Here is an 11,633-nt window from a genome sequence, read left to right as displayed (position 1 = left end):
TATTATACTACTAGAATAATCTCATATGAACTCAACCTACTACACAAATAAAAGTACATAATTATAATTTAATACATATATTTTAGAAATACATCAATTGTTGATAAATTAATATTAGTAGACACAAGGAAATCTGGCTTACCATAAAGCAGAAAAATGAAAAGGGACTTTTGTTCCATGTCAAAAGCCAATCTGTAAATTTTGCTCCCTATAATGAGACACACAATGTTATACTACACACTTGTATCTTCTATCATTATTTCAAGTTAAAAATATAGTTACTTACAAAAGCAAGTTTTTGTAGCGTCCACTTGGTCTCTCAATGACTGACTCTCACAACTGACATGATCTTTTATTGTGTCAGAGCATTATTCAAATGTCAGTTGGAATAGGAAAACACGCCATGTCGCAGGGTGTTTGAATCTGGCTTAGAAGATTTCCTGCATGTCCTTCCCTCTCTAATCCCCATGCCATGCTCTCTCGTCCAAGAAAAACAAAAAGAACATTTTGTCCTTTTCGATTTAAGAACCATATCGTTGTAAAGAAAAAAATATACATATAAGTGGAGTATTCCCACGGACAAAAAAACCAAGGTGCTCTGTTTTTCAAAAATAATTAAAAAGCCTTTATAAAAACGTTTAAAAGTTTAAAATGCGCACCAGCACGTTTCAGCCCTGACGTGGCCTTCCTCAGGGTGCAATCAGAGAGCCTTGGTTTTTTTGTCTGTGGGAATACGCGACTTGAACATTTGCCACACTTTATACCCGCAGAGACAACAGTTGCTTTATTTTCCTTGCCACGAATCACCCCTTCTGTCCAATTGAGCACCTTTTTAATTTGACCATTTTCTGGACTTTCAAGTACCCACGCAGCGCTCCTCATTTCTATTTTTTTATTCAGAGATTTTTTTAAATGATTCTTTGGCCTAAGCTTTATTAGAGAAGATGTAAACCTTACATGATCTTTTATTGTGTCAGAGCACTATTCAAATGTCAGTTGGAATAGGAAAACACGCCATGTCGCAGGGTGTTTGAATCTGGCTTAGAAGATTTCCTGCATGTCCTTCCCTCTCTAATCCCCATGCCATGCTCTCTCGTCCAAGAAAAACAAAAGAACATTTTGTCCTTTTCGATTTAAGAACCATATCGTTGTAAAGATATTTTCTTATTCATAAAACAGTATGTGGAGCTCCGAATTTGTGCACTAAACACAAACTGGCTCCTTCTCTTCTCTCTGAGCACAGATGAGATGTTTAGCCAAGTGTGTTTATAAAGCACATTTAAAACAAACACAATGGCCCGAAGTGCGAAACAAAATTCCATAAAATATCTAAGACAAGCAATAACAGGCTAAAGTAATGCTGTAAAAAAAGCCAGTTCAAAATATTCAGATATTGGGCTGTTCTTTTTGGCCTAAGCTTTATTAGACAGGAAAGCTCAGCAGCGTGAAACAAGGATGAGAGAGAAGGGAGGACATACAGTAAATTTGCCTGTGGCAGGAAGCACAGATTGGGCTGTTCTCAGAATGTAAATAAAGCGACTCACAGTCGTAAGCACACTCTGGATCTTGTCCTCCTATAAATCCTACATTGTCAGATCATTTCCTAGTTTCCTTTCAGTTTATTCTTAAAGATCATCCAGTCCCACAGAATAAAGTTATCATGAAAAGGACAATATCTGAAAAATCTATCTCAAAGTTCAATTAAATAATAGACATGATCACATGACATGTGATCATGTCACATGACATGATCACGTGACATGATCACATGACATGATCACATGACATGATCACGTGACATGATCACATGACATGATCACGTGACATGATCACATGTCATGTGATCATGTCATGTGATCCTGCTGAGAACAGCTTTAGTCCCAGTTTAAGTGATCGATTTGTCGACTTGACCATGAATTCCCTGAAGTCTGCTCTTGATGTTGCAGCACCGTTAAAACAGAAGGTCATTAGGCCAAAGCGCGCCCCCCCATGGTACAACCAAGAACTGCGTTCACATAAACAAAGAGTTAGAAAATGAGAAAGACCATTTCTCGTCGCTCTCACACAGAAGAATCCCTAAAAGCAGGAAAAGCTGCTCCTGTCCTATCAGCAGGCTCTGCGTAAGGCCCAAACCAGATACTATTCAAATCTAATAGAAGTCAACAAATCCCATTTTCTCTCAGCTCTGATGACAGATAAAGAGATAATTTAGAAAATTACTCCCACTATTAGCCCTGAACTAGCCCAAGCTGTAAAACTAATGTCCCATAAATCGATCAGTAAATTTAGAAAAGGTTCACAGCTGTTGATCAAGCAGAGATAATCTTGCTACTTCCGGCGCCGGTGAAGCTGGCTGCTGCGTTACAACGTCCTCCTCTTTTTACGAACTTTTCCTAACTTTCTCTGCCCTTTTCATTTTAAATGTAAATTACTTTACATACATCCACTTACCGGAAGTGTACAAACCGACACGCGCTGGACACGCCTTGATTTGGACTTATTTGGCTGAATTATTGTGTTTTTTCTTCTCGTCGCGGCATGTGTGTGGGACCCTCCCGCCCTCCCCCTCCCCCGGCAGGTCTACTCTATGGAGCGGCTCCTCTCTGGAGCGGCTCCTCTCTGGAGCGGCTCCTCTCTGGAGCGGCTCCTCAATGGAGCGGCTCCTCTCTGGAGCGGCTCCTCTCTGGAGCGGCTCCTCAATGGAGCGGCTCCTCTCTGGAGCGGCTCCTCTCTGGAGCGGCTCCTCAATGGAGCGGCTCCTCTCTGGAGCGGCTCCTCTCTGGAGCGGCTCCTCAATGGAGCGGCTCCTCTCACATGTCATTGTAATAGCAGTGTACGTAGCCCCGTCTGCTAACGCTGACAATGCCTGTGAAGCTTTGTTCTCCACAACAAGCAGACTGCAAAACAAGCACCCACAGGCTCTCTTCCTCATCTCTGGTGACTTTAACCACGCTTCTCTCTCTTCTGCCCTGCCAACATACACCCAGTATGTTACCTGTCCCACCAGAGACAATAAAACACTGGATTTATTCTTTGCCAACACCAAGGAAGCTTATTCCTCTTCCCCCCTCCCTCCCCTGGGCAGCTCGGACCACACCCTTGTACATCTGAGGCCTGTGTATGAACCCATCGTGCGCAGGCAGCCTGTGGTGTCCCGTGAGGTGAGGATGTGGTCTGCTGAGAGCGAGGAGGCTCTGAGGGACTGCTTCAGCACCACTGTCTGGACTGAGCTTTATGACCCACATGGGGAGGACATCAACACCATCACAGAGCATCACAAACTACATCAACTTCTGTTTTGAGAACATTGTTCCCTCCGGACGGTGTTTTCCAAACAACGAGCTGTGGATTAACCATGAACTGAAGGCTCTGCTGAAGGAGAAGAAGAGAGCCTTCAGGTCAGGGAACAAGGAGGAGCTGAGGACTGTGCAGAAGGAGCTGAGGAGGAAGATCAGGCAGGCTGAAGCCGGCTACAAGAGGAGGACGGAGGAGCAGCTGCAGCAGAAGTACATTCAGGGAGTGTGGAGGAGCCTGAAAACCATCTCGGGCTTCAAACCCCCCCCCGCTCCCAGACAGAGGGAGACATATACAGTGGGCGAACGATTTAAATACTCACTTCTTGAGGTTTGATCAACCGCTGACCCCTCCCCCTGCACAGCTGCATGTTCCCTCTTCCACAGCCGGACAATGGGCCACCCCCGTTCCCCTTCACATTTCTGCTCTGGACCATCAGCTCCCCACTTCACCTGGACTCACCCATCCCCCCAGCACACGGTCCCCCTGCCAACCACTGACTGTCACAGCAGCACAGGTGAGGAGTGAGCTGAAGAGGATTAAAGTGAGGAAGGCAGCAGGACCTGATGGCATCAGCTCCAGGCTCCTTAAGTCCTGCAGATGAACTGTGTGGAGTGATGGAGCATGTCTTCAACATGAGCCTGAAGCTGAGGGTGGTACCACAGGTCTGAAGACCTCCTGTCTGGTACCTGTGCCCAAGACACCGCGCGCCAAAGACCTCAACAGCTTCAGGCCGGTGGTTCTCACGTCCCACCTGATGAAGACACTGGAGCTGGTCCTGGACCACCTCCGCTCCACCGTGAGCCCAGCTATGGACCCGCTGCAGTTTGCATATCGGTCTGACATCGGAGTGGAGGACGCCGTCATCTCCCTGCTGCACCGCTCTCTCTCTCACCTGGAAAAGCCTGGCAGCTCTGTGAGGATTCTGTTCTTCGATCTCTCCAGCGCCTTCAACACCATCCAGCCGCTGCTCCTGAGGGACAAGCTGGAGACGGCTGGTGTGGAGTATGACCTGGCAGAGTGGATCCTGGACTACCTCACAGACCGACCCCAGTTTGTGAGAGCCCTGGACTGTGTGTCTGACACTCGGACCTGCAGTGTGGGGGCGCCCCAGGGCACTGTCCTTGCGCCCTTTCTCTTCACCCTTTACACTGCAGACTTCAGACATGACACGGACAGCTGTGTCCTGCAGAAGTTCGCTGATGACTCTGCCATCATCGGACTCATCACGGACGACGATGACGCGGAGTACAGAGGACTGGAGCAGGACTTTGTGGACTGGTGTCAGCGGAACCACCTTCTCATCAACGCGGGGAAGACCAAGGAGATGGTGGTGGACTTCCGTAGACGCCACCCCACTGCCCCCTCACCAGTGAACATCCAGGGACGGGACATTGAGAGAGTGACTCATACAAGTACCTGGGTGTTCATCTGAACCACAAACTGGACTGGACTCATAACACAGACGCACTGTACAGGAAGAGCCAGAGTCGGCTCTACCTCCTGAGGAGACTCAGGTCTTTTGGAGTGACAGGGCCACTCCTGAAGACCTTCTACGACTCTGTGGTGGCATCAGCTCCTGTAGGTGTGGCCTGCTGGAGCAGCAGCATCACAGAGAGGGAGAGGAAGAGGCTGGACAGAGTCATCAAGAAGTCCAGCTCCGTCCTGGGCTGTGCTCTGGACTCGGTGCAGGAGGTGGGGGACAGGAGGGTCCTGGCTAGATTCACATCTATGCTGGACCATGAGTGTCACCCCCTGCAGGACACTCTGTCCCCTGCAGGACACTCTGTCCTCTCTGGAGAGCAGCTTCAGTGAGAGACTGATCCACCCTCGCTGTGTGAAGGAAAGGTTTCGCAGGTCTTTCCTTCTGCTGCTGTCAGACTTTATAACAAACACTGTTAGTACTGAACATGTGCAATACTGATGTAACCATGTGCAATACCATCATATTCATGTGCAATTACTGTCATACTCACAAGCAATTAAGGCCATATTCATGTGCATACAACTGATGTAAATAAGAGTGTTTTATTTTGTTTACTTACTTACTATTAGTATTATCTAATCTTATGCTAGCTATTTTTACTTTATTTTATTATATTATTATGTTATTATTTTTATCTTTTTATTTTTATCTATTTTATTTTATTTCCCCCCTCCATTCCCTATTAAGATAGGAGAGGAGTTTTTATTAATAAGTGTTTTTGTTTTTGTTCATAAGAGTTCTATTAAGAGTGTTTTTTTGAAACTTCCTATAATCTGTCCTTTCCTCCTGTTTCTACTGCAGTGCAACAATGAAATTTCCCCTTGTGTGGATATTAAAGGATTATTTTATCTTATCTGATAACTTCAGCCATTATGTCCTCTAAAAGCTCAACTTGTGTCCTAAACCCCATTCCAAGCATTCCTCTATTCTTAATATAATAAATACTTCACTCGAAAGTGCTTATGTTCCACGTCCTTCAAACATGACGTCATTAAACCGCTTCTGAAAAAGACTAATTTAGATCCCGACCTATTGGTAAACTACAGACCTATTTATAATCTTCCCTTTGACTCTAAAATCCTTGAAAAAGTTGTAGTTAAACAGTTTTGTCGCCACCTGCAGGACAATAACTTATTTGAAGTTTTCTAGTCAGGGTCCAGAGCCCACCACAGCAGGGTCCAGAGCCCACCACAGCAGGGTTCAGAACCCACCACAGCAGGGTTCAGAGCCCACCACAGCAGGGTTCAGAGCCCACCACAGCAGGGTTCAGAGCCCACCACAGTAGGGTCCAGAGCCCACCACAGTAGGGTCCAGAGCCCACCACAGCAGGGTTCAGAGCCCACCACAGCAGGGTTCAGAGCCCACCACAGCAGGGTTCAGAACCCACCACAGCAGGGTTCAGAGCCCACCACAGCAGGGTTCAGAGCCCACCACAGCAGGGTTCAGAGCCCACCACAGCAGGGTTCAGAGCCCACCACAGCAGGGTTCAGAGCCCACCACAGCAGGGTTCAGAACCCACCACAGCAGGGTTCAGAGCCCACCACAGCAGGGTTCAGAACCCACCACAGCACTGAAACTGCACTAGTTAAAGTCACAAACGATTTGTCATTAGCCGCTGATGATGGACTGGCCTCAGTCCTGGTTCTGACCTCAGCGTTTGACCATCGACCACAACATTCTTCTGCAGAGGTTAGAATGTGATGTACTATGTTCAATGACAACGGCATTAAACCTTTTGTGATTCTCTGATTCTGATTAAAATGGGTGTAAATAAATTGTACATACATTGTTTTAAATAATTTTGGGTAATGAAGATGAAAAAATACCTTGGTTGCTAAATCTGATGCATTTACATAAATGTTCATTAATATAGACTGTCCCACCATTTTCTTTTTCAAATTCCTCTTCTCAAACATTGAAGATGCCTCCGACCCAAACACAGGTGACTCTCTAAATGTTAACACTACCGTATGTTCCATATTCTTCAGGGTTCTTCGTGAGAGTCTATCACTTTGAGTTTCACATCGGTGCAGATGGACACAATGGGTTCAATAGTGTGTTAGTGAAGAATCAACAACATATTTCAACAAATGGATCCGGCACCTCAGCAAATGGAGCCACTTTGCTCTTAGAGGCTGGAGATGTCATGTCTCTGAGCTTATGGTAAAAGGTGCAGTAATGTCCGTCACATACAGCTACAATAGATTGGCTGCTCTTATGGCTGACGGGCTGGTAAAACTGAGCAGTTTTTAAAATGTCTCAGATCAGTGAACCACACGTGCACCCACAGACAGTTTAACAAGATGAACTTTATTTATTGTGGGTCATTATGTTGTACTTTCCCTTGTCAAAGTTATTTTTTATTACTATACAAAGTGCAACGAGGAAACACAGACGTCCCAAACAACTTCTTATCTCTTTCAAACGAGTAGTTCCAGTTAATCACAAAATGGGGTCAATGCAGGAGATAAACATATAATAAATAAAACATTTACAGGAAAGCTAGTAACAACATGTATTCAAGAAATATACTGTAAGCTTTTTGTATTCTCTGCTAAAAAAGCACAGTCCAGGACAATTATACACTGTCGTCAGGCTTATGTGTAGCACTGAATTGAGATCAACACGTTCATTAGTCTTTTTATCGGAACATAAAACAATTTTTTATCCAGTTGAGAAAAAAGCACATACATCTTTCCCATCTCCAAATACATAAATACTTATTGTTGAGAGTTTATGTACTTATATTACATCAGTGATGACAGTTCCACTATGACTTTTTTGCCGCTTTAGAACCGTACTTGGAGACATTTCAGACCCTTAAGGCGTCTGGAGGTCCAGTAATGTGAGAAAATGAAGGCGCAGTACCACCAACAGCCAGGAGACTTTCACAGAATACAAAGACAAACACTGGAAATGGAGTAAAGGAGAACTAAGTAACATTTTTACCTCATTCAACGTCTTGGTCGTGGTGGTTAAATATGTATTTCCGGGCTGTTTGTCGTGCCCATTGTCTCCCCTGGCGGGAAACCAGCCTTGCAACATGGCAATGGCTCATCAACCCAAAGACAACTCCCCTGAGAAACCCTCGCTCTTTTTTACACTTGGAAATGTTATATGTTTCTTTATGTAATTGTACTGTCTTATTTAAATAAAAATAACAATAAAAAACACTTTGAGGTCTGTTCTTTGACAGTGCATTTTCACAAAGGAACTGCAGGGGGAGCTCTATTGCTAAAGTTACTTCTGTGAACAAATTCAAATGGACAGGTCATTTGTGTATGTTTAGCACCACATGTAAAGAGACACATTTGTCTGCTCGTCTGTACTCTTCTGTCTTTAGAGCATGTTTATGCTTCATCGACAGTGAACCAGAGTTTGTCCAAACAGAGTATGAACACACCCTTGTAAGCAATGTTTGACTTGCTAGATTTCTTCGGGTGCATGTTTGACTTGTTTGACTTCTTACAGCAGTAATCAAGGTTTTTCTCTGTTAAATGCTGCTGTCCTTTTGTACAATGTAACTGAAACTACTGTGTAAGAAATACACAAAAACAAGGCACTCTCATGAAACTTAAATGTCTTTATTAGTTATGGCATGTCTTCAAACAGTCAGAGAGTGCCTTGTTGTTGTTATTTTATTGACCTTCACCAAAGAGCACCTTTTATACCATTTTTCACGACTTTCATCACTGCTTGCAGGTCCTTGAAGCGTTCCTCTTTACTCTTTGACTTCAACTGACAATAACGATTGGAACAGTTCTGATATTTGAGCACTTAATGCATATTTTTCCTTTAGAGTTTATATTTGTGTGTCTGGCAAAAACCTTTAGTGCTTTTGAGTATCCACAAAAGAGCACTATTTATGACATGCATTATGATATTAACAAACCTAAAACTACTAAGAAATAAGAAAACATGTGTCGGCCTAAATATCAAAATTCAACATGAAACGAAATATTGATGACTCAACGTTTTCATGCAGAAGATCTGGACTGTGTTTTATGATTTTATAGTTAATCTTATCTAAACTCATGTGCACGTGAGAGATAAAACTGTGGTATATAATGACTCATGAAAATAAGTGTTTATAAGTGTGAGAGCGTTTGTTGGTCTCACAATTCTAGACACAATGGAAAGAGTGAGTGTGTTGCATGTTCTGCTGCTGCTGCTGCTCTGCTCTCTGTCAGGAGCTGAACTTCAGGACAATGAGATCAGTGAACAAAGACAAGTGGGTCCTGAGAGTGTGAATGTCCCGGAGCAGCCTCAGCCCTGTCCATCAGACCTCCACGCTGTGCTGCGAGACATGAGCGCCGCTCTGGCTGAACACAGGGTCAGGATCGAGCAGCTGCACGCGCTCAACCAAGGTCAGGCTCAGCACTTCTTTGCATTTGTAATACTTTTGTTTTATTGAGTCATTTATTTACACATCGCTTGTCCACATTATCCACGACGTCTTAGAACAAGCAGCTGAAATGAGAGTCAAACTGGGAGAACAAGAAGCCAAACTGGGACAACAAGCAGTCGAAATGAGAGAACAAGCAGCCAAACTGGGAGAGCTGGAAATGAAGACCAACGATGTGGACTCACGGCAACAAGGTGCAGTAATTAGTCATTGTAAAATTGACACATTGATGCTGAAACAAGGTGATTGTTATTTATGGTGGAAATTGACATTTGTTATTTTAGATTTGATTGGAACGAAACTAATTGTTACCAAAAATAGAATTGGGACTATTCTCATTAGAGCAAACATAAGATTGGACCATGAAGAGTTTTATTTTAGAATGGTCACATTCTATGTCTAAACTTCTACAATTAGTGAAATTAGAGAAATATTCTGTGTTGAAAATTACATTCTGTTGCTTTAAAGAACTATTCTATTTATATCTTCAACACAGCTTCAGACTCCTTATATTTTTTTTAAATTGCTACATTGATGTAAAATTACTTATTTATTTACTGAAAATGGAGGTGCTGTTTTGTGCTGGATTTTGACGAAATATCATACAAACATGTATAAAAGTTATGTATATGCAAATATGTTTGTCCTTGTGCAGTTTAGAGTGTATGAGTTTATCTCCTGCATCAGCACTTGTGGAGAGTCTAAAACACAGGGATTTGTCTCTACGCCCACTTTTGTCTCAAGTATATTTTGAAGGAAAAGTTAGGGAGACAGATATGATGAAGCTTTATTTGCAATATCAGTACAATTGTTCTTACTTTTCTCCATTTCAGGCCAAGCCGCAGAACTTTACAGCATAAAGACTCGGACAAACGTGACTGAAAACCATGTGGCGTCCCTGAGGAGAGACAGACAAGGTGAGACTTGATCATTGGTATTGACACTTCAGTCTCAGTTTCCAGAAGTGTTTAAGGCGTAATGGACGATTTGAGAACTGAAGCAGAAGTGCGCATGCACACTCCCCCCGTGCACGACATCCGTGCGGAGCATCGTGGCTAGAAGTGTGTTTGTTTATTAGTGCGACGGATCGCATCGCATCTCTCGTCTCCTGTAGATTTCCGTCTCTCCTGAGACAGCTCGAACTGTCTTTCTCTGTCTTAATTTTGTCCTGTCACTGAGGGAACTATATTATAACAGATCCAAGCGCTTAGACACAGGGAAACATGCTGCTGTCGTGGGGACGAGCCGACGAGGCTGCAGGTGAGCAAAGGGTGCATCCTATGATTGATACGTGGCAGGACTAATCAGCCGTCCACGCCACGAGGAAATGAGACTCAGATTTGGGCTAAAAAATCGTCCATTACGCCTTTAATTCATGAGAGGCTAAAATACTACAGCTTCAACAACACATTCTCTTCAAGGTTTCAGGGTTAAACTTCCCATTTGGGCTTTTTGAAATAAGATGATTGGCCCTGGCTGTGTTTTGAGCGCTGAAACTATGAGAAAGAGTTTGTTGAAGACAACACCATGGTTTAGCTCCAAACTACTGCTATTAACCACATTTATACTGCTATATCCTTTGGTTACAGACAGTTAACGTGCAGACTTTATGTTTATTATATATCTTTTTCAGTTGGACAAGTGGCTTTCTCTGCATCTTTATTGGCTTCAGGCGATGGAACCACTGGACCCTTTAACACTCAGGTCCCTTTAACCTTCAGATTTGTGATCACAAACATTGGAAATGCCTACAACCCAGACTCAGGTGAAGCACTCACACGTTACACCGATCTACAGTGTGTGACATTTACCAACACTAAATGTCTAAATGTCCTACAGGCTTTTTCACTGCACCGGTGAGAGGGGCCTACCACTTTGAGATCCACATTGGTGCACATGGACGTTCCTCACATGCTTCATCGGCTGTGTTGGTGAAGAATGGAGGGAATATTTGCATTGCTTATGAACATCAGACAAATGGATTCGGCAAATCCTCTAACGGGGCCACACTGCTCCTGGAGGCTGGAGACATCGTGTTTGTGCGTCTGTGGCAGAATACAATAATATTTGATAATGGAAATCACCACTGCACATTCAGTGGTCACCTGCTGTTCACAATGTGAGACAAACGTGTTTTTTAATCCTTACATTTTACAGTAACATGTACATGCACTTTAAACATCGAACCCACATCATGGATCATACTTCTTATACTTTTTCATATTAACACTGTTCACATTTCGCCACTTTTATTCCTACAATGACGACAAAGTTAACAAGATGATTAAACTAAATGATATAAAACTCCCAAATATATTACATGATAAAATCTAAAATGATATTACTATACATAAATTATAAGCGTTTTAGTGGCCAAGTTTAAAAAAAAACAGCCTAAATAGCTTGGAAAATAAACAAAATAATAAAAAAAAGACAATAAAATGTAAT

General features: G+C 43.3%; 1 protein-coding gene across 3 annotated transcripts; it reads left to right on the top strand.

Moving 5' to 3' along the window:
• Positions 1-8,879: 8,879 nt before the first annotated feature.
• Positions 8,880-11,321, top strand: LOC140362382 (complement C1q-like protein 2). Of its 3 annotated transcripts, none has more exons than XM_072448485.1 (5): positions 8,880-9,147; positions 9,317-9,379; positions 10,019-10,102; positions 10,819-10,950; positions 11,025-11,321. In XM_072448485.1, the coding sequence occupies exons 1-5, from the start codon at positions 8,913-8,915 to the stop codon at positions 11,306-11,308; spliced, it is 798 nt and encodes a 265-aa protein (XP_072304586.1). In that variant the 5' UTR covers positions 8,880-8,912; the 3' UTR covers positions 11,309-11,321. The 3 variants fall into 3 exon arrangements, with proteins under 3 accessions (XP_072304586.1, XP_072304585.1, XP_072304587.1); XM_072448484.1 differs by having other exon boundaries at positions 9,275-9,379; XM_072448486.1 differs by lacking the exon at positions 10,019-10,102 and having other exon boundaries at positions 9,275-9,379.
• The last annotated feature ends 312 nt before the right edge of the window (positions 11,322-11,633 follow it).

The sequence above is a fragment of the Eucyclogobius newberryi genome, unplaced genomic scaffold (genome assembly GCF_026437365.1).
Source record: "Eucyclogobius newberryi isolate DKJ021-1_F unplaced genomic scaffold, fEucNew1.0.hap1 SCAF_17, whole genome shotgun sequence".
Classification (NCBI taxonomy): domain Eukaryota; kingdom Metazoa; phylum Chordata; class Actinopteri; order Gobiiformes; family Gobiidae; genus Eucyclogobius; species Eucyclogobius newberryi.
The sequence above is the reverse complement of the archived record's forward strand: the minus strand, read 5'-3'. Positions and strand labels throughout refer to the sequence as shown.

Bases quoted from the DNA above. Each gene is read 5' to 3' on its own strand.
- LOC140362382 (XM_072448484.1), top strand. From the start codon at position 8,913: ATGGAAAGAGTGAGTGTGTTGCATGTTCTGCTGCTGCTGCTGCTCTGC. The intron at 10,103-10,818 runs GTGAGACTTGAT...TATCTTTTTCAG, and splicing joins CCTGAGGAGAGACAGACAAG to TTGGACAAGTGGCTTTCTCT. The intron at 10,951-11,024 runs GTGAAGCACTCA...AATGTCCTACAG, and splicing joins TGCCTACAACCCAGACTCAG to GCTTTTTCACTGCACCGGTG.